The sequence below is a fragment of the Stegostoma tigrinum genome, chromosome 38, assembly GCF_030684315.1.
Source record: "Stegostoma tigrinum isolate sSteTig4 chromosome 38, sSteTig4.hap1, whole genome shotgun sequence".
Classification (NCBI taxonomy): Eukaryota; Metazoa; Chordata; class Chondrichthyes; order Orectolobiformes; family Stegostomatidae; genus Stegostoma; species Stegostoma tigrinum.
The window spans coordinates 2907988-2930252 of record NC_081391.1 but is presented as its reverse complement, the minus strand read 5'-3'; the positions used below and the strand labels follow the sequence as shown (position 1 = coordinate 2930252).

Here is a 22265-nt window from a genome sequence, read left to right as displayed (position 1 = left end):
CACCAACAAGTCAATATATTACAGTAATAAACTTATCATGGTTACTCCCTTCTCATTCAATCCATCTGCCCTGTATCTTCGGATCACTGTTGTCCCTCTGGGTAGTAGTTGATCCAATAATTGTTTCCTATAGAACACTACAGCATAAAGAGGCCACTTGGCCAGCATTCCTTGTTAGTTCCTCATGCAGAAGCAGTGGCACCAGCGCCAGTGCCCTTTCACCATCCTTCCTGCCCCCCCCGTTTGTTTTGGACAGACTTGCGGTGGTGTTAGCTGTGTGAACATTAACTGTTCTGTTCAGAGACGAGCTGGGCTCCTTTTTGTGCTGCTATTGGAATATCAGTCCCCAGTCTTCGCGCTGGCTTTGAGAAACACCACTGATTGAATTTGGTTTGATCTGTGACATAGCCATTCCCAGGACTCATCTGTCGTTTTGATCCTGGAAATGCGCGGAGACTGTATTGCCTTGTTCCTGCATCCTCTCCATCACTGGGTACCTGTGAGAACATTCTTTGATGGTAGAAGCAGTGACCTGGCAGTGGCCATTCTCACTAACAGCTTGTATTACCGGGTGACAACATGCTGTCTGTTTCAAACAGCCCTCTTTGTTGCAAGTGTCCTCACTGGGGACCTGGCTTCTTTCTTCTGATCTCTCTTAAACATCGCTATTGTATCTATCTCTACCAACTTCCCTGGCAGCACGTTCCAGGCACTAACCAACTTTTTCTCACATGTAGAATGCAGACTGAGGCTAATTCAGCCCATTGCACCTGTAACTGACCCTTCAAAGAGCATCCCACCTGGACCCAGCCCCTCAATTGATCCCCGTAATCCCACATTTAGCCTGGCCAATCCACCTAACCTGCTTGTCTTTGGACTGTGGGAGAAAACCCATGCAGACGCGGGGAGAACGTGCAAACTCCACACTGACAGTGGCCCAAGGGTGGAATTGAACCCGGGCCCCTGGTGCTGTGAGGCTGCAGTGCTAACCACTGAGCCACCATATTACAGCTGACTCCTGCTGAGGGTTCCACTCAGTGATTGGAAAAGAAACTGGTTTCCACACATCAACCACCACGAGGAGCTTCACTCTGTCCACGACTCGTTTCTTTATTGGGGAAAAGTTTTATGTTGACAATATTTCAAAAGAATCACATCAATGAAGAGGAATGAGCCGGACGCAGTCTGCTTCCCAAGAGTTAACAACATTCATCACCTAGGGACCTGGTGTTGAGTTCATTTGCTGATGGCCTACAGCTCAGGAGGCCGAGAGCCGGATCGGGAGAGGTTTGGTCTGTGCTGCAGGGCTGCCTTGGGAGAGAATCCAGCCCCCGCTCCAAACGCTGCCGGTAGATTTTCTGTGACTGGTTAAATTCGAGGACTGTCTTAGTGTAGCCATTCAGAGCAGTGACTGAGGAAGCCATGCAGAATGTGAAGGAGGCCCAGGCAAAGCTGGAAAACAGCACAAGGTTAGGGGCAGGACGGAGAGTGAGCGGTTACCACAAACAGACAATGAGGTCCGATAATGCTCATGGGCCTGACTCCCCAAACTCCTCGCAGAAACCCAGGATTGAGGCCTTACCCCATGGTGACTCAACATCAAGGAGATGACAACAAGAGCCCCACCTCCTCCCCCAGGGTGTTCATGTATGGGAACCCCATCAGACGCACGTACTTCGCGACATTGGAACCTAAGCCATGAGGCCTTCCAACCTTTCACAAGCCCAACTTCGTGGAAACCCAGAACCGAGGCCCACTCAGTGGTGGAATAACGAACACTGTGACCCAACCTCCAGGAGGCCTGAGTCAACACAGCCATGAGACCTCCTGGAATGCTCAAGGCTGCAGTTGGTGCCGTGGACCCCCATTGGGAGCGTGCACTTACCCCTCAGAGCAACAGACCTCCCTCACAGATGCTCGGGGTCAACTAGGAGCAGCCATCCACCCAGGAAGCCTGGAAGATGTGCTGGACTTCAGGTGAGACTGAAGCCATAGGGTTTCAAGTCTTCCCCCCCGACCCCTCCCCACCCCAGTACAAACCTGGCAAATGGCCAAGCCATTAAAAACAAGATGGATGTACTTACAGCCAGACTCACCTTCCAAACATCTGTCTGTGCCTACAACCTGAGAGTTTCTCAGTTCTCCAAATGGACCAGTTCAGCATCCTCAGGCAGGTAGGGGGCGATGGAGTCTGCTTCTGATCAATACCTCCTCGTGCTCAGACAAGGTGGCCCTGTTGAGTTACTGGCCCTGGATCAGAATTCCCTACAACCTGCTGTGTGTATTCTCCTCCCGCCATCCCGATAGTGGTCTACATCCTACTCTACGTGGAAGTGAAGAGAGCACTTGACCAAGTATGACAGTCTTGAGACAGAACACCCTGAGGCTTCGTTCATCGTAACTGGAGACTTCAACCAGGCCGACCTCAAGGATGTGCTACCAAAATACCATTAACACGTCTGCTGGCCCAGCAAAGGGCCAAACATCCTTGACCATTGTTATCAAACATCAGAGATGCCTACTGCTCCATTACCTGTTTGCATTTTGGAAAATCAGATCACAACGCCATGCTCCTCCTCCCAACTTAAAAGCAGAAATTGAACTGTGAGGACCCAGTATACCACAGAACAATCACCAGACAGCAGTGTCCCTTCTCAGTTAGGGAACACTTCAACAGTCAAGGGCACTCAGGCTCCGATCTTTGGGTAAGCATCTCCTCCGAGGCGATCTCAGAGATACACAATAACACAGAATTGGCGAGCAGAGACTGACAGCCACGTTCCAGACCTGTGAAGACTTCAGTTAGACCCTTGGCATACGACTTTCATAACTACCATTATTCTAGCCATTTGGTATGTCTCCAGCACACCCTTATTTTCGATTTTTTGTAATTATCTCTCTGCCTCAATTAATCAGTTCATAGGTCATCCCTTCGCTTGAGATTCAACTGTTTATTCACACCATTTGACACTTTTGATCACCTGCAAGGACTTGTTATCCAACCTGTCAACACCCCACTCACACTATTCGTACTTATCTTGTGCCATTCATAGTTCCCTGGAATTATCTTGCCATTATCTCGCTGCCTATAAATTCTGAGACTGCACACTCCTCTCCACTTCACCGAATGAAGGAGCAGTGCTCCGAAAGTTTGTGATTTCAAATAAACCCATTGGGCTATAACCTGGTGTCGTGTGACTTCTGAACTTGTCCACCCCAGTCCAACATTGCCACATAGTGTGGTGTTAGTCTGAGGCAACAGAAGGGCTTCTGCGGGACTGCTGAGAGTTGGTGGACCTTGATTATGGACTCAGTGGTCAACCGAAACAAGAATGCTGTTACCATCACAGGCCTCATTAGGAAGTGTGCAGGAGACGGCACGCCGAAAGCGTGGATGAACCAGGAGATCCATTCCCTACTGAAGCCCAGGTCTAAGATGTTCAAGTCGAATGATAGTGACCTGTACAGGAAGTCCAGGTATGACCTCCGTACGACCGTCAGAGCTGTTAGAAGACAAAACTAAACTAAACCTGAGACCCAGGCCAACCACACAGATACCCACCGTTTGTGGCTTACGCTACATAACAGATGACACAGCAAAGTCAAACAAAATTGCCAGCAACAATACATCCCTGCCTGGTGAGCTCGACGTGTTCGACACTCGGTTTGAACAGGAGGTCAATGAAACGGTGTCACCTAATTCCAACAGCCTCCACTGTGCCCACAGTCAGCCCCTGCCGCTGATGTGAGACCAGCCTTCTTAAGGATGGACCCACAGAAAGCGACTGGCCCAGATGGAGTCACCGGCTGCACACCCAGATCCTTTGAGGACCAGCTGGTGGGAGTATTCACTGACATCTTTAAGCTCTCCTTACTCTGGTGTGAGTTTCCCACCTGCTTCAAGAAGACAACCATCATCCCCAGTGCCAAAGAAAATCATGCAGTGTGCCTCACTGAGTACCACCCAGTGGCTCTGACCTCCATCATTATGACGTGCTACAAGTGTTTAGTCACGATTTGCACCAAACTCCAGTGTGGGCTGGTCCCCCACATTAAACTCCAGCGAGGGCTGGTCCCCCACATTAAACTCCAGTGTGGGCTGGTCCCCCACATTAAACTCCAGCGTGGGCTGGTCCCCCACATTAAACTCCAGTTTGGGCTGGTCCCCCACATTAAACTCCAGTGTGGGCTGGTCCCCCACATTAAACTCCAGCGTGGGCTGGTCCCCCACATTAAACTCCAGTTTGGGCTGGTCCCCCACATTGTCTTGATCCTTTGCAGTTCCCTACTGGCACTTCAGGTCCACTGCAAACACCATATCTTTGGCCCTACACTCATCCCTGGAACATCTAGATAACAAGGGTACCTACATCACTCTCCTACGTATCGACTACAACTCCATCTAAGAAGCATCATTCCAACCAAACTCATCTCTAAACTCCGAGATTGAGCACTTTGCTCCTCATTCTGTAACTGGAACCTTGACTTCCTGACCCACAGACTGCAATCGGTAAGGACGGGCAACAATACCTGGGGTGGCACGGTGGCACAGTGGTTAGCAATGCTGCCTCACAGCGCCAGGGACCCAGGTTCAATTCCAGCCTCGGGCAACTGTCTGTGTGGAGTTTACACATTCTCCCCGTGTCTGTGTGGGTTTGCTCCAGTTTCCTCCCACAATCCACAGATGTGCAGGCTAGGTGGATCGGCCATGCTAAACTGCCCGTAGTGTTCAGGGGTGTGTAGATTAGGTGGGTTGTAGGGGGATGGGTCTGGGTATGGATTTGTTGGGCTGAAGGGCCTGTTTCCACACTGTAGGGAATCTTAAAAAGAAACACCACCTCCACAATAATCCTTAACACCAGTTCCTCGCATTGCTGCGTACCCAGCCCCTTACTGTACTCCTCCCATATTCTACCCCAACTCCATTTACAAGTTTGCTGATATTTGTGAGTTGGATCTCCATGGTGAGACGGAATACTGGGAGGAGATAGAGTGTTTAGTGTCTTGTAAAGATAATCTCTCCATCAACATCAGCAAACAAAGGAGCTGGTCATTAACTTCAGGAAGCAGAGTGGAGGACACGTCCCTGTCTGTATCAATGGAGCTGAGGTGGAGATGGTCGAGAGCGTCAAGTTCCTGGGAATGATGATCACCAACAATCTGTCCTTTGCCCAACCACTTTGATACAACAGTCAAAAAGATAAGCAACATCTCTACTTCCTGAGGAGGTTAGGGAAATTCGGCACACCCATAAGGATCCTCACCAACTTGTATAGATGCGCCATAGAAAGCATCCGATCTGGATACATCAAAGCTTGGTTTGGCCACCCTTCTTCCCAAGATCACAAGAAACTACAGGGAGTCCTAAACACAGCCCAGTCCATCACACAAACCAGCCTTCCGTCCTACAATTCCATCTATACTCCCCACTGCCTCATGAAAGCAACCAACATCATCAAAGACCCCTCCCCCCCAGCCCTGGTTATACACATTCCCACCCGAAGGTACAAACGTTTGTGTACATGTATGAACAGATTCAAGAACAGCTTCATCCCCACTGTTATCAGATTACTGAACAGACCTTTCTAATACTAATTCTGATCTCTCGCTCTCTCTGCACCATCTCTGCAGCTGTAACGCAGTATTCTGTACTCTGTCCTGCTAGCCCCCTCCCCTGATGCACTTTGTATGGTATAATCTGTCTGTAAAGCACACAAAACAATACTTTTCAGTGCATCTCAGTACAAGTGACAACAATAAACCAAACTCAAATTAGACAAGGTGTTGGCACCCACCCCCCCATACACCCTCACACAATGAGGTACTCACTAGAAGGACCAGCCAAAGACCCAGTGATGGGGTCTCCAGTCCTCAGGCCCTTGACTCGCAGCCACATGGAAAACCTGTGAGTACATCATATGGGCGACCATTCCCAGTAACCCTGAGGACAGAGGGATAGAATCTCTCAGTCTCACACCAACACACACACTCTGACACATACACCGACACACACCCACACAGTGACACATGCTCACACACTGCCACACACATACTCACACCGACACACACACACACACCAATGCACACTGATTTGCATGTGCTTACACAGTGATATTCACATTGGCATACATTAACATACACACTGTCAAACTCAAGCCACACTGACTCCTACAGACACTAACACACAGTGTACACAGACAGATACATACATTGCTTTTCAGAAATATAGACATTCACCCTCCCAGACTCCAGCAGGAACACAAACCCTTGTACATTATATTTATGTAAGGGTTTGGTCGGTATTAGTAAGGCTGTGTCGGTAGTTACAGAGCTGTACTCTTATATACTACATTGTCACTAGAGCTATTCAATTCTGCATAAAGTCCTTTTATGCATAAAGTATATCTTTGAAATTTAAAAAAATCCAACCCCGTGCAGTCCCTGCCCTGGAAGTGTATGATGGGGGACAGTGTAGAGGGAGATTTACTCTGTATCTAACCCTGTGCTGTCCCTGCCCTGGAAGTGTATGATGGGGGACAGTGTAGAGGGAGTTTTACTCAGTATCTAACCATGTGCTGTCTCTGCCCTGGAAGTGTATGATGGGGGACAGTGTAGAGGGAGATTTACTCTGTATCTAACCCTGTGCTGTCCCTGCCCTGGAAGTGTATGATGGGGGACAGTGTAGAGGGAGATTTACTCTGTATCTAACCCTGTGCTGTCCCTGCCCTGGAAGTGTATGATGGGGGACAGTGTAGAGGGAGCTTTACTCTGTATCTAACCCTGTGCTGTCCGTGCCCTGGGAGTGTATGATGGGGGACAGTGTAGAGGGAGATTTACTCTGTATCTAACCCTGTGCTGTCCCTGCCTTGGGAGTGTATGATGGGGACAGTATAGAGGGAGTTTTACTCAGTGTCTAGACCCATGGACAGTCTGACGATTTTATACATTCCCTTACCCGACAAAACGGAGAAAATGGCTGCAAATGCGTTGAGTTTGAGGCCACAGGTGGGGTTGCAGGATAAACAGAAGTGTAACCCCATCAGCAGGAAACTAAAGGAGAGGAGGCCCACGTGGAGCACCTCAGAGACCAGCGACAGCCACAGGATACCTGTTACACAGTGCACAGAGAGAGAGAGAGAAAGTGGATTAGAGAGGCACCAGCATCAGCCACACTGTGGGATCCAGCACAAATTCACAAAACAAGGAGCAAGTGACAGACAAGACAAATTAATGAGTGATGACAAACAGAAAGATCATAAAATATAGGGGAACCAGAGAAAATCTGAAAGGCAGCAAGAAAATTATGGACACAGGAATATGAAATGACTCACAAATAACAAGGAGCGTGTGTGAGAGACGGATAGAGGCCTGACAGCACAAACTAGGCCCAGGGAGAAACCAGCAAGTGCAGGCCTGTCTATGACCAAACCAGAAAATATAGGAGCTGGGGTAGGCCACTCAGCCCATTGCTCAATGAGCTATAATGCTCCTGCTTTTCCCTGATAACCCATGATTAAAAATCTATCTCTTGTTTAAAACAAGAAAGAAACACGTCTATGTATTGCCTCTTGAGAAGATTGTGAAATGCGCCCTGTCGATCCTTGATCTCGAAGAGGTTTATGTTCACTCCCAAAGTGATCTTCCACAGACTTGTGTGTTGAATCCCGGGTTTCAGACAAGATCCACAAAGAATTCTCCCCACACCGCCATTCCCGGCCCTTTGCCCTCGGCTCTCGCACTCTCCTTCCTCCTGCCTATCCCCATGACCACCATCACCCTCAGTGTCCCTCATTCCCACCCCATAACCTGCTCTCAGTCACTCTCCCCCTCCCCATGACACTCCTCCGCCAGATCCCAACAACCTGACACACTCTCACCTTGCTGAGTGACAGGCGCCAAATCAATGAAGCTCCGGCACCTTTCCCCTGAGAGAAAAGAACAGGCAGTTAATTATATTTACATATTAATCTGGGGGGGGGGGAGCGCAGTGTTTGAAATCCAATTAATAATGTGGGATTTTGGAAGCTACCTTAGTGATTAAAAACCCCACCAGACCCCTTTAAGGAGGGAAATCTGCCATCCTTACCCAGCCTGGTCCTACACATGACTCCAGACCCACAGCAATGGGATTGACTCGTAGCTGCCTCTCTGAACCTGTGACTTGAGACTATAATCACTGTTTCTTCAGTGCACAGGGTTAAAAACCTAAGAACTGCTCCAACCCTGATGCTCACACCAACATCAACCCACCCTAAGCCTGCACACCGTTGGATGCAGGAGGTAACGCACGCAGACACGGGGAGAACGTGCAAGCTCTGCACAGACAGTCACAGAGGTTGGAATGGAACCTGGGGTCCCAGCACAGTGAGGTACTGGTGCTAACCACTGAGCCAGCTGAGGGTGAAGGGAAAGGCAGTTATCAGGATGGCTCACTGCAGTGCCCTCAGCTGAGAATTGTCCGCTTACAGTTTTCTATTCCTTATGAAAGATAATGCCATGAATTTTTGTGTTATATGACAGGGTGAGGGGCACAGAAATCAAAATGCTTGCTGAGGGGCTTCAATAAAGAGGGGCTAGACAGGAGCTTAAATGCCCCACCACCCCTGCTGGGTGTCTTCCCTCATTGCACCCTCCACAGAGGCGAGCTGGAGTGCCACCTAATGCCCTTCGCCCATCGCCCCAGTACTATCATCTACACAGGCTCCTCCTTCAGCAAGGCTCAATTTTGAAATTTCAATTTCAGATCCTTGCTTTCACTTCCTCCTCGTAGTCTCACTCCTCCCGATCTCTCTGAGCTGGCCCAGCCTCACTAATCTGTCCAAGATCACTGCACCCAGATGGTCCTGACCCCTCACCATCATCAATCTCACTCACTGGCCGTTTGTGACTGTAACTGTACTGACGGATCCAGCCACTATCTCCTGCACATCACTCTCCTTCAAGCTGCTCCTTAAGACTAGCTTCTTCTGTTCAGCTGTAGGAGCACTTCCTCATGTCATTCTGTTTCAAATCCTCCAATGAGAGAGACTTTGGGTTGTTTCAGGGTGAGTTCAGGGTGGTTTGAAATGCCAGCAATTGTTCCCGAGTTCAAATCCCAGCCTTTCATCCACATTCACTCTGTCCGAGGGGAATCATTGAGGGACAAGACAGAGAGACAGCACCACGCCCTGTCTGGACCCTGGAGCTCTCTGTAGGCCTGTACAGACCCAGTGCCAGCCTGTACACCCTGTCTGGACCCGGTCCCAGCCTGTTAACCCTGTCTGGACCCAGTCCCAGCCTGTACACCCTGTCTGGACCCAGTCCAAGCCTGTTAACCCTGTCTGGACCCAGTCCCAGCCTGTACAACCTGTCTGGACCCTGTGCCAGTATGTACACCCTGTTGGGACCCAGTGCCAGCCTGTACAGCCTGTCTGGACTCAATGCCAGCCTGTACAGCCTGTCTGGACTCAGTGCCAGCCTGTATACCCTGTCTGGACCCAGTCCCAGCCTGTACACCCTGTCTGGACTCAGTGCCAGCCTGTACACCCTGTCTGGACCCAGTCCAAGCCTGTTAACCCTGTCTGGACCCTGTGCCAGGCTGTATACCGTGTCTGGACCCAGTGCCAGCCTGTACACCCTGTCTGGGCTCAGTGCCAACCTGCACACCCTGTCTGGGCTCAGGTCCAGCCCATATACCCTGTCTGGGCCCTGTACCAGCCTGTACACCCTGTCTGGGCCCTGTCCCAGTCTGTATACCCTGTCTGGACCCAGTGCCTTCCTGTACAGCCTGTCTGGACCCAGTGCCAGTCTGTACACCCTGCCTGGACCCTGTGTCAGCCTGTACACCCTGTCTGGACCCTGTGCCAGTCTGTACACCCTGTCTGGACCCAGTGCCAGCCTGTACACCCTGTCTGGGCTCAGTGCCAACCTGCACACCCTGTCTGGGCTCAGGTCCAGCCCATATACCCTGTCTGGGCCCTGTACCAGCCTGTACACCCTGTCTGGGCCCTGTCCCAGTCTGTATACCCTGTCTGGACCCAGTGCCTTCCTGTACAGCCTGTCTGGACCCAGTGCCAGCCTGTACACCCTGTCTGGACCCAGTGCCAGCCTGTACACCCTGTCTGGACCCTGTGCCAGTCTGTACACTCGGTCTGGACCCTGTGCCAGCCTGTACAGCCTGTCTGGACCCAGTGCTGATGAGATATCCCGCATTATTCTAGTCCGATTTGCCAGCATTTGGCCCATAGCCCGCTAAACCTTCCTAATCATATTCCCACCCATATCCCTTTTAAATGCTGTCATTGTCCCAGCGTCCACCACTTCCTCTGGAAGCTCATTCCATACACACACCACCCTCTGCGTGAAAAAGTTGTCCTTTAGGTCCCTTTTAAATCTTTACACCCCCACCCCCCTCACCTTAAACCTGTGCCTCTCGTTTTGGACTCGCCCATCCTGGGGGAAAGACCTTGGCTGTTCACCCTGACTGTGCCCCTGATGGTTTTATCAACATCTACAAGGTCACCCCGGGCCTCTCGACATTCCAGGGAAAACAGCCCCAGCCTATTCAGCCCCTCCCTGTCTCTCAAACGCTCGCACCCTGGCAACATCCCTTTCTGCACCCTTTCTAGTTTAACAACATCTGAGGCAGGCCAGTGAGAGGTCCGGATGGATCAGAAATTTCAGACCTGTGCCAGTGATATTCTCCTCACAGGAAATCCAGATCCCGGTATGGAATGATCGGAAAATAAAGCGATCGTCTCCCATTTCCCAGTTATATTGGGTGTGTCTGGTGCTGCTGTTAAAATCCATCTCCACGTCCAGGGGAAGAGTGCAGCCTGTCACCCTGAGGTTGGTACAGGTGGGTTTGGGTACTCTCTGTGTCCCGACACACCAGTAAGTGCTGCTCAGCGCTACGGCTGACAGACCCACCGCCAGAGCGTTCAGCACGGCGGACACCGTGTCCCGCTTGATGCACAAACAGCCCATCCCAAAGCCTGCTCCCTGCCAAACACAACCACAAAGACCCTGAGTGAAGGCACACAATACAACAGCCCTCCATCAAATTAAACCAAACATCCAACTCTCCAAGGTGCAGCATTTAGTAAACATCAAGGTTTCAAATTTCGGTTCATCACATTCTCACTGTCGGAGGGTCAGTGCTGAGGGAGTGGGCACTGTCAGAGGGTCAGTGCTGAGGGACTGGGCACTGTCGGAGGGTCAGCGCTTGAGGGAGTGGGCACTGTCGGAGGGTCAGTGCCGAGGGAGTGGGCACTGTCGGAGGGTCAGTGCTGAGGGAGCGGGCACTGTCGGAGGGTCAGCGCCGAGGGAGTGGGCACTGTCGGAGGGTCAGAGCTTGTGGGAGTGGGCACTGTCGGAGGGTCAGTGCCGAGGGACTGGGCACTGTCGGAGGGTCAGCACTTGAGGGAGTGGGCACTGTTCGAGGGTCAGCGCCGAGGGAGTGGGCACTGTCTGAGGGTCAGCGCTTGAGGGAGTGGGCACTGTCGGAGTGTCAGCGCCGAGGGACTGGGCACTGTCGGAGGGTCAGCGCTTGAGGGAGTGGGCACTGTCGGAGGGTCAGTGCCAAGGGACTGGGCACTGTCGGAGGGTCAGTGCTTGTGGGAGTGGGCACTGTCGGAGGGTCAGTGCCGAGGGAGTGGGCACTGTCGGAGGGTCAGTACTTGTGGGAGTGGGCACTGTCGGCGGGTCAGTGCCAAGGGAGTGGGCACTGTTGGAGGGTCAGCACTTGAGGGAGTGGGCACTGTCGGAGGGTCAGTGCGGAGGGAGTGGGCACTGTCTGAGGGTCAGCGCTTGAGGGAGTGGGCACTGTCGGAGGGTCTGTGCTTGTGGGAGTGGGCACTGTCGGAGGGTCAGTGCCGAGGGAGTGGGCACTGTCGGAGGGTCAGCGCTTGAGGGAGTGGGCACTGTCGGAGGGTCAGTGCCGAGGGAGTGGGCACTGTCGGAGGGTCAGCGCTGACAGAGGGTCAGTGGCATTTGTGGCTCTCCATGCTTTTACACGGTGGAAATGCGTGGAGGCTGTAGAATGCATTTGGTAGATGATTAAAAGCTGTGATTTTAAGATTCTGTACGATGGTAACAGTTTGTGTTATCCCTCACGTGTGCAGAGACAGCGATGGCTTTAATTACATTTCTAGACAGCAATTAAATGCTTTGAAGACAATTACCTCACAGCGGACCCCGGAAATACAAGAATGTTGTTTAAAATAATATTCAGGCTCACCTGTTAAAGGAGGATGGTGTTCGGTCTCTGTTGACTCTCCAGTCAGTGATAAAATTCCCTTTCCATCAGCGCTGCCTTCACATTGTCCACAGTTTAATCCCAGATCATGCCTCTAATTTGATTCTAATCCTTTGTCCTGTGAAAGCAATCTCTCTTCGCTGATTGAAAACAGCTTTTTTTTTCAAATTCAACCTTGGGAGTAACATCCAGCATTTTTAAAACAAACATTCTCATCCTTTCCCAACACATGAACAAAGCTGGCTGAGGATTTATTGTCCATCCCTAATTACCCTGGAGAAGGTGCTGCTGAGCTGCCTTCTTGTACCGTGACACGCTGTGGGGTCGAGGGAATAATGTCCCTTTAGGCGGGCAGCTCCAGGTTTCTGACCCAGTGACAGTGAAGGAACGGCAATATATTTCCTAGTCAGGATGGTGAGAGGCTCGGAGGGGAACTTGTAGGGGGATGGTGTTCCCATGTATCTGCTGCCCTCGTCCTTCGAGATGGATGTGTTCGTGTGTTTGGAAAGCGCTGTTTAAGGTGCCTTGGGGTGTGGTCGCCCAGCTGCCCCTTAACTGACTGAAACTCTTCAGAGGGTGGTTCAGAATCTGTTGCCGTTCGACATATGAGACTGGAGTCACATACAAACATTTGCAGAACGGAGATGAAAACGCCTCTGGCTTGCTCCATTATGATTGGTCCTGGTGTGTACCTCAGTTCTATTTAGACCCATCCCCACTGTGCCCAGGGGAAACACATGTAGACACGGGGAGAACATGCAAAGTCCACACAGATACTCACCCAAAGGTAGAATTGATCCTGAGTCTGTAACACTGTGAAGCAGCAGTGCTAACCGCTGAGCTTCAGTGGGTAGGTAATGACTTAGTGGTATTATTGCTAGACTATTAATCCAGAAACCCAACTTATGCTCTGGTCTCAATGTCAACTTTACTAGTTTCAAAATCTCCCCACGCCCCGACCTCATCCCAAGACCAAACCTCTCCTTCTCATCCCTGCCTCCTTGACCTGACACAACCTGTCCATCTTCTCTCCCATCTATCCGCTCCTCCCACCTCACTGACCAATCCCCACCACTCCCTACCTACACTCACCTATCACCATCCCACCTACCTTCCCCAGCCCCACCCCTCCTCTATTTATTTCAGAGCCCCTCTGCAGCTCCCACCTCCCCCATTTCTGAAGAAGGGTCCCGGCCCAAAACATCAGCTTTCCTGCTCTCCTGATGCTGCCTGGCCTGCTGTGTTCCTCCACCTCCACACTGTGTTATCTCAGATTCCAGCATTGGCAGTTCCCACTATCCCTAATGATCTGGATATATCTGTTTAAATCCCACTACGGAAGATGGTGGAATTTGAGTTCAATTAAAGAAGAGTCTGGAATTAAGAATTTACTGATCACCATGAAATCATTGCCAATTATCAGAAAGAACCCACCCGGTTCACTAATGTCCTCAGGGAAGGAAATCTGCCATCCTCACATGATCTGGCCTACGTGTGACTCCAGACCCACAGCAATATGGTTGACTCTCAACTGCCTTCAAAATGGCCTGGCAAGCCCCTCAGATATACCAATCGCTACAAAGTCTCAAAGAAATGAAACCAGATGGATCACCTGGCATTGACCTCGGCACCAGAAAAGATAGCATTGAAGCAGCCCTGTCAACTGTGCAAAGTCCTCCTCACTAACATCTGGGGGTTAGTGCCAAAATTTGGAGAGCCTTCTCACAGACTAGTCACGCAACAGCCTGACATAGACATACTCGCAGAATCATACCTCATAGACAATGTCCCAAAAACCACCATCACCATCCCTAGAGCAACTCTGTCCCACTAGCAGTACAGATGCTGGTGCAACAGTGGTATACATTCAGAAGGGGGTTGCTCAAGGAGTCCTCAACATTGACTCTGGACCCCATGAAGTCTCATGGCTTCAGGTTAAACGTGGGCAAGGAAACCTCTTGCTGATTACCACATACTGTCCTCCCTCAACTATTGAAGTACACTTAGAGAAAGCACTGAGGATGGCACGGGCACAAAATGTACTCTGGGTGGGGGACTTCAATGTCCACCACCAACAGTGGCTCGGCAACAGTACTACTGATAGAGCTGGTTGGGTCCTAAAGGACATGGCTGCTAGACTGGGTCTGTGACAGATGGTGAGGGAACCAACAAGAGGGAAAAACATACTTGGCCTCATCATTACCAGAGTGCCTACTACATCTGTCCATGACAATATCAGTTAGAGTGACCACCGCACGGTCCTTGTGGAGACCAAGTCCTGCCTTCACATTGAGGATACCCTCCATCGTGTTGTGTGTTACTATCACTGTGCTAAATGGGACAGACTTTGTACAGATCTAGCAACTCAAGTCTGGGCATCCATGAGGCGCTGTGGGCCATCAGCAGCAGCAGAATTGTTCTCCAGCACAACCTGTAACCTCATGGCCTGACACATCCCCAACTCAACCATTACCATCAAGCCAGGGGATCAACCCTGGTTCAATGGAGAGTGCAGGAGGCTATGCCAGGAGCAGCACCAAGCATACCTGAAGGTGAGGTATCAACCTGGTGAAGCCACCAAACAGAACTACTTGCACATGAAACAGCGAAAGCAGCAAGCGATAGACAGAGCTAAGCGATCTAATAACCAACATATCAGATCTAAGCTCTGCAGCCCTGCCACATTTACTTGTGAATGGTGGTGGACAATTAAACAATTCACTGGGGAGGAGGCTCCACAAATATCCCCATCCTCAATGATGGAAGAGTCCAGCACATCAGTGCAAAAGACAAGCTAAAGCATTCACAGCAATCTTCAGCCAGAAGTGCCGAGTGGATGGTCCATCTCAGCCTCCTCCAGTGGTCCCCAGCATTTCAGATACCAGTCTTCAGCCAATTCGATTCACTCCACATGATTTCAAGAAACAGTTGGAGACACTGGATACTGCAAAAGCTACGGGCCCTCACAACATTCCAGCAATAGTACTGAAGACTTGTGCTCCAAAACTTGCCGCTCCCCTAGCTAAGCTGTTCCAGTGCAGTTACAACACTGGCACCTACCCAACAATGTGGAAAATTGCCCAAGTATGTCCAGTACACAAAAAGCAGGACAAATCCAACCCGGCCATGCACCGCCCCATCAGTCTCCTCTCGGTCATCAGTAAATTGATGGAAGTTGTCACTAACACGTTTACCCGTGCCACGTGATAGAGAGGCAAAGAACCGGGAGAGATTTCAGCTGAACATGTGGCTGCAGGGATGGTGCAGGAGGGAGGGCTTCAGGTACATGGACAATTGGGGCTCATTCTGGGGAAGGTGGGACCTGTACAAACAGGACGGTCTCCACTTGAACCAGAGGGGCACGAATATCCTGGGCGGGAAATTTGCTCGTGCTATTCAGGTAGATTTAAACCAGCTCAGAAGTGGGATGGGAAACTGAGGTGTAGTCCTAGTACACAGGAGGATGAGCGTAGGGAGGACATGGTCAGGACCTCACTGTCACAGGAGTGTGCTGGCAGACAGCAAGCTGGATTGAAGTGTGACAACTTTAATGCCAGGAGTATCCGGAATAAGGTAGGTGAGATTGCAGCACGGATGGGATTTCGATATCGTGGCCACTTCAGAGACATGGATAGAGCAGGGTCAGGAATGGATGTTGCAGGTTCCAGGGTTTAGATCTTTCATTAAGGTCTGGGAAGGTGGTAAAAGAGGGGGAGGTGTGGCTTTGTTAGTCAAGGACAGTATAACGGCGGCTGAAAGAACTTTTGATGAGGACTCGCCTACTGAGCTGGTATGGGCTGAGGTCAGAAACAGGAGGAGAGGTAACACTGCTGGGAGTTTTGTATAGGCCTCCGCAAAGTTCCAGGGATGAGGAGGAGAGGATTGGCAAAACTATTCTGGGCAGGAGTGAAAGTATCAGGGTGGTCATTATGGGAGACTTTAACTTTCCTAACATTGACTGGAAATGCTATAACTCCAGTACGTTGGATGGATCAATTTTTGTCCAATGTCTGCAGGAGGGTTTCCTGACTCAGTATGTCGAAGGGCCGACAAGAGGGGAGGCCACACTGAATTTGGTACCTGGTAATGAACCAGGCCAGGTGTTTGATTTAGTGGGTAGGTGTGCACTTTGTACAGGGTGACCATAATTCGGTTACGTTTAGTTTAGCGATGGAAAGGGATAGGAACATGCCACAGGGCAAGAATTATAGATGGGGGAAGGGCAATCATAATGCAATTAGGCAACACTTAGGAGGTATAGAATGGGGTAGCAAAATGCAGGGGATGGGGACAATCGAAATGTGGAGCTGGTTTATGGAACAGATATTGCGTGTCCTTGACGGGTATGTCCCTGTCAGGCAGGGAGGAAGTGATAAGGTAAGGGAACCGTGGTTTACTAAAGAAATTGTATCTCTTGTTAGGCAGAAGAGGGAGGCTTATGTGATGTTGAGACGAGATGGTTCAGATGAGACAATGGAGAGTAACAGATTAACTAGGAAGGATTTAAAGAGTGAGTTTAGAAGAGCAAGGAGGGGACATGAGGAGACATTAGCAGGTAGAATAAAGGAGAACCCTAAAGCTTTCTATAGGTATGTGAGGAATAAGAGGATGACTAGGGTAGCAATAGGGCCAGTCAAAGACAGAAGTGGGAAGTTGTGTGTAGACGCTGTGGAGATCGGAGAGGTGCTAAACGAATATTTCTCATCTATTTTCACTCAGGAAAAGGAATATATTGTAGAGGAGATGACTGAGTTACAGACTGTTAGAATTGAAAGGATTGAGGTTAGTAAGGAGGAGGTGGTATCAATTCTAGAAAGTATGAAGGTAGGCAAATCCTTGGGCCGGATGGGATTTTTCCGAGGATTGTCTGGGAAACTAGGGAGGAGGTGGCGGAGCCTTTGGCCTTGATCTTTGAGTCATCATTGTCTACAGATTTAGTACCAGAGGATTGGAGGATTGCAAATGCTGTGCCCTTGATCAAGAGGGCCAGTAGGAATGACCCAGGTAATTGTAGACCTGTGAGTCTTGCGTCTGTTGTAGGAAAAGTTTTGGAAAGGGTTATAAGAGATAGGATTTATAATCATCGCGCAAGCAACAATTTGATTGGAGATAGTCAACATGGGTTCGTCAAGGGCAGGTCGTGTCTCACAAACCTCATTGAGTTTTTTGAGAAGGTGACCAAGCATGTGGATGAGGGTAGGGCAGTTGACGTGGTGTACAGGGACTTCAGTAAAGCCTTTGATAAGGTTCCACATGATAGTCAATTGGAGAAAATACGGAGGCACAGGATTGAGGGAGATTTAGCAGTTTGGATTAGAAACTGGCTTTCAGTAAGAAGGCAATGAGTGGTGGTTGATGGAAAATATTCAGCCTGGAGTCCGCTTACTAGTGGTGTGCCTCAAGGATCTGTTTTAGGACCACTGCTGTTTGTCATTTTTATAAATGACTTGGATGCAGGCATAGGTGAATGGGTTAGTAAGTTTGCAGATGATACTAAAGTCGGTGTTCTGGTGGACAGTGTGGAAGAATGTTGCAGGTTGCAGGGAGATTTGGATAAACTGCAGAATTGGGCTGAAAGGTGGCAAATGGAGTTCAATGCGGATAAATGTGAGGTGATTCACTTTGGGAAGAATAATAGGAAGGCAGAATACCGGGTCAATGGAAAGATTCTTGGTAGTGTGGATGTGCAGAGAGATCTTGGTGTCCATGTACATAGATCCCTGAAAGTTGCCACCCAGGTTGATAGTGCTGTTAAGAAGGCTTACGATGTGTTAGGTTTTATTGGTAGAGGGATTGAGTTCCGGAGCCGTGATGTAATGCTGCAACTGTACAAAATGCTAGTGCGGTCTCACTTGGAATATTGTGTGCAGTTCTGGTCGCCCCATTACAGGAAGGATGTGGAAGCATTGGAAAGGGTGCAGAGGAGATTTACCAGGATGTTGCCTGGTCTGGAGCGAAGGTCTTATGAGGAAAGGCTGAGGGAGTTGGGTCTGTTCTCGTTGGAGAGAAGAGGGCTTAGAGGGGATTTAATAGAGACTGCAGCAAGTAACTCACCTCCTGACTCCCCAAAGCCTGTCCACCATCTACAGGGCTCAAGTCAGGAGTGTGATGGAATACTCCCCACTTGCCTGGATGGGTACAGCCCCAACAACACTCAAGAAGCTTGTCACCATCCAGGACAAAGCAGCCGCTTGATTGGCACAACATCCACAAGCATTCAATCCCTCCACCACCGATGCACAGTAGCAGCAGTGTGTACTATCTACAAGATGCACTGCAGAAACTCCCCAAAGATTCTCAAACAGCACCTTCCAAACTCATGACCACTTCCATCTAGAAGGACAAGGGCAGCAGATACAATGGGAACACCATCCCCCTGCAAGTTCCCCTCCAAGCCATTCACCATCCTGACTTGGAAATATATTGTCGTTCCTTCACTGTCACTAGGTCAAAATCCTGGTCATTATAGGTCAACCCACAGCAGGAGGACTGCAGTGGTTCAAGAAGGCAGCTCACCACCACCTCCTCAAGAAACGCTGGCCAGCCAGTGACGCCACATCCCACAACTGAATAGTCACCGTGCCACCCCATTGAGTCACCCATAACCTCCCATTATTAACCAAAACCCCTGTCCTTCTCCTACTGCAAGCCTGCATTTCAATCCTAATCATCCTTTAAGCTCACTATTATTCATCTAGTTTGTTTTATTTAATATTTCTACGTGCCTCAATTGATCCCCCAATCTTATCAGCATTACTGAGGGGGAAATACAGGATTTACAAGATCAGTTTAATGAAATTCAATCTACATGACCGCCTTCATGAGAAACAAATGTGAGTTACAAAACTTTAATAACTCTGTTACACTCTTTCAATGGGGCATCACTGGTTGGACCAGCATTTCCTTATCTGTCCCTAATTGCCCCCGGAGACAGGGGCAGTGTAATACTTCCTTAAATTACTGCATTCATTGGGGGTAGTGGTAGATCCGGGAGGAGGGAGGGAATTCCAGGATTCTGAAGGAACAGCAACATATTTCCAAGTGAGGAAGGTGAGTTGCTTGGAAGGGAACTTGCAGGTCGTGCTGTTCCCATGATGTGGAGGTGCGGGTGTTGGACTGGGGTGGACAAGGTCAGAAATCATACAACACCAAGTTATAGTCCAACAGGTTTATTTGAAATCACAAGCTTTTGGAGCGCTGCTCCTTCATCAGGCAAAATGGAGAGAAGTTCAACGGCATAGAATTTACAGGCAGAGAGATGATGGCAAAGTCACTCCAGGTAATTAAGAATGTACATATAGTGTGAGCAGGGTCTCAATGGGCTGAATAACAAGTGTTTGAAGGTAAGTAAGGGTGTCCGCAGATTAATACAAATGAGGTGAGTAAAGTGTCGACATCTGAATAGCAAGTGAAAGGATGACTTATGAACCAATTAATTAAGGCAGAGAGATAATTACAAATAAAAGTAAAGTGGTACCAGAGACGAACCAATTGGCTGGAGTGACCTGAAGCAGTATCAGAGTCACATGGCACGGGCCTAACAAAAGTAACAAGTATCTCCTCTCTCCATCTCCGATCCGCCTCCCCCTCTCTCCCTATTTATTCCAGTTCCCTCTCCCCATCCCCCTTTCTGATGAAGGGTCCAGGCCCGAAACGTCAGCTTTTGTGCTCCTAAGATGCTGCTGGGCCTGCTGTGTTCATCCAGCCCCACACTTTGTTATCTCAGTAATACGACACTTCACTTTGGCTCTGAAGAACAGTCATCGCACCTCAAAACGTTAGCTCACTTTCTCTCCATGGATTCAGCCTGAATTGCTGTGATCTCCAGCAATTTTTGTTTTTAGTCCAGATTCCAGCCTCTGTGGTACTAATGACCTTCAGGGAAGGAAAGCTGCCTTTCGTACCTTGCGTGGCCCGTGTGAGATTCTGGACTTGGTGTATTTGAATTTGAATTATTGGCACGCGTACTCACATGAGCGCAGTGAAATGTTTACAAGTCTGCCACTTACGGCGCCATCTTAGGTAGAGGATTTCTGAGTACAAATTCTCAGGAAAAAGAATTAGGAGAATTAAGAGACAAAAGGTCCAGATTAAAGACCTTCAAAAGTACAAAGTCAGAGAATCCTTTCAGTGTGGAAGCAGGCCATTCAGCCCATCACGATCATACCAATCCTTCAAAGAGCATCCCACCCATACCCAACTCGTCACCCCCTCCCCACCCCCCCACACACAACGCTGCTTTTCCCATGGCTAACCCACTTAGTTAGCACATCCCTGAACACTGCGGGCAATTTAGCACGGCCATTCCACCCAACCTGCACATCTTTGGACTGTGGGAGGAAACCGGAGCACCCGGAGGAAACCCACGCATCTTCTGTGATGAAGGCTGTAGAAAAGTAAACTATACAACAGAATGAGAGCTCTGTCGAGACAAGTTATTGTTAGTTGGAAAGGTGTAGCTAGCAAGTGTGTGAGAAGGAGTGCTGTTGTCAGTATATTGTGAAACACTCCAACAGTGTCTGGGAAACATCATGAGGCCATCATGAGGATCAGGGATTGACAACAAACCTGTCCATCTGTAGCCATACCATCATATGTTTAGTTTAATTGGAAGTGTATGCAATTAATTAATAACACGGTTTATAATTGCTGAAGGCAGCTGAAAACAAATGTACAAACATATATGTCTTTTCCACGGCCATTGAAGAAGCTTCTAGATTCTCAGAGGGTGTCTTCTCATTGGTGTAATTTCAATAAACTCTGATGTTGGAAGTGGGCCTCAGGGGTGTCCAGTGATTTATTTGGTCAATTTGCCCCAACATGCACCTACAGCTTCCTCTTCTATTTGACAGGTTAGATAATTAAAAACCTCAAATAAATTTGTCAAATACGATTTTCCTTTTGTAAAACCATTTTAAAAATCACTCGATGTTTGCATTAAGACCTCCTTAACAACAGATTATAGCAATTTCCTGCTAACTGGCCTACAGCTCTGCCTTCATGGTAATGGGCCTGTAGTTCCTTGTTTCCATGGTAACTGATCTGCAGTTCCTTGTTTTCATGGTAATGGGCCTGTAGTTCCTTGTTTCCGTGGTAACTGATCTGCAGTTCCTTGTTTTCAGGGTATCTGGCCTGTAGTTCCCTCTGTTCATTGTAATTTGCCTGCAGTTTCCCTGTATTTTCCAGATAAATGGTCTGTTAATCTCTCCCTCAAATGTTTGAATGATTGTGTTCCATTTGCCACGTTGTAATCCCCTGAAATCACTGTAGAATCTGAAAGGAATTTATACCCTGTGCGTCCACTAACTCTGCAACTACTTATTTTAAACCTGAGGATCTGGACTGTGAGTCCCGCAGATTTTCCCTCTTTCAGTGCCTGACATCCCATTCCAGAAATTGATGATTAAAATCGTGAACAGAGTGATTATCAAGCTGCAAATCTTTCTGATGCATCTGTGGCTGGTGGTGAGAGCCAGGGGGCAAGAACAGAATGGACAGGCCTCAATGCTGCTCCCAACTCAGCAGGTCCTCGGAACTCTAGGCCTTTTAATGGGCCCTGGGACCAGTTGGCCCCCTAAAGGACCAGGCCCTGGGACCAGCAGGTCCCCATCCAGCTCCAGGCCCCAGTTACTGGGCCCTGGGACCAGTAGGCCCCCTGAAGGCCTAGGCACCAGTTACTGGGCCCTGGGACCACTAGGCCCCGTAAAGGCCCAGGCCCCGGTTATTGGGCCGTGTGACCAGCAGGCCCCCTAAAGGCCCAGGCCCTGGTTACTAGGCCCTGACATCACATGCCTTGGGGAAGAGTACCTTGATTAGCCATGTTTAATGGGAAGCAGCTCTCCTTCAAACTCCAGCCTCTGGATGGTGATTTGGACCAGGAGAGATTATGGAAACCAGGTTTATTCTTCCCATCAAATCACCCATCCATTCTGATGTTCAGCTGCCAATTACATCCCTGTTATGCAAGTAACTTCCTGTAGTTTGGTGCTGTCTGCCTGTACACCTGGTTTAATTACACACCCCCACAGTT

General features: G+C 49.4%; 1 protein-coding gene across 1 annotated transcript; it reads right to left on the bottom strand.

Moving 5' to 3' along the window:
- Positions 1 to 1123: 1123 nt before the first annotated feature.
- Positions 1124 to 11059, bottom strand: LOC125447166 (germ cell-specific gene 1-like protein). The gene is made up of 5 exons (XM_048521356.1): positions 10665 to 11059; positions 7878 to 7925; positions 6956 to 7108; positions 5830 to 5941; positions 1124 to 1452 (listed from the first exon to the last, which is right to left on the bottom strand). The coding sequence occupies exons 1-5, from the start codon at positions 10963 to 10965 to the stop codon at positions 1200 to 1202; spliced, it is 867 nt and encodes a 288-aa protein (XP_048377313.1). The 5' UTR covers positions 10966 to 11059; the 3' UTR covers positions 1124 to 1199.
- Positions 11060 to 22265: the final 11206 nt, after the last annotated feature.

Coding starts and splice junctions, on each gene's coding strand:
- LOC125447166 (XM_048521356.1), bottom strand. CDS start 10,965: ATGGGCTGTTTGTGCATCAAGCGGGACACGGTGTCCGCCGTGCTGAAC. Junction 5,942..6,955: donor CATTTTCTCCGTTTTGTCGG/GTAAGGGAATGT, acceptor CTCTGTCCTCAG/GGTTACTGGGAATGGTCGCC. Junction 1,453..5,829: donor GTCTTTGGCTGGTCCTTCTA/GTGAGTACCTCA, acceptor GCTGTTTTCCAG/CTTTGCCTGGGCCTCCTTCA.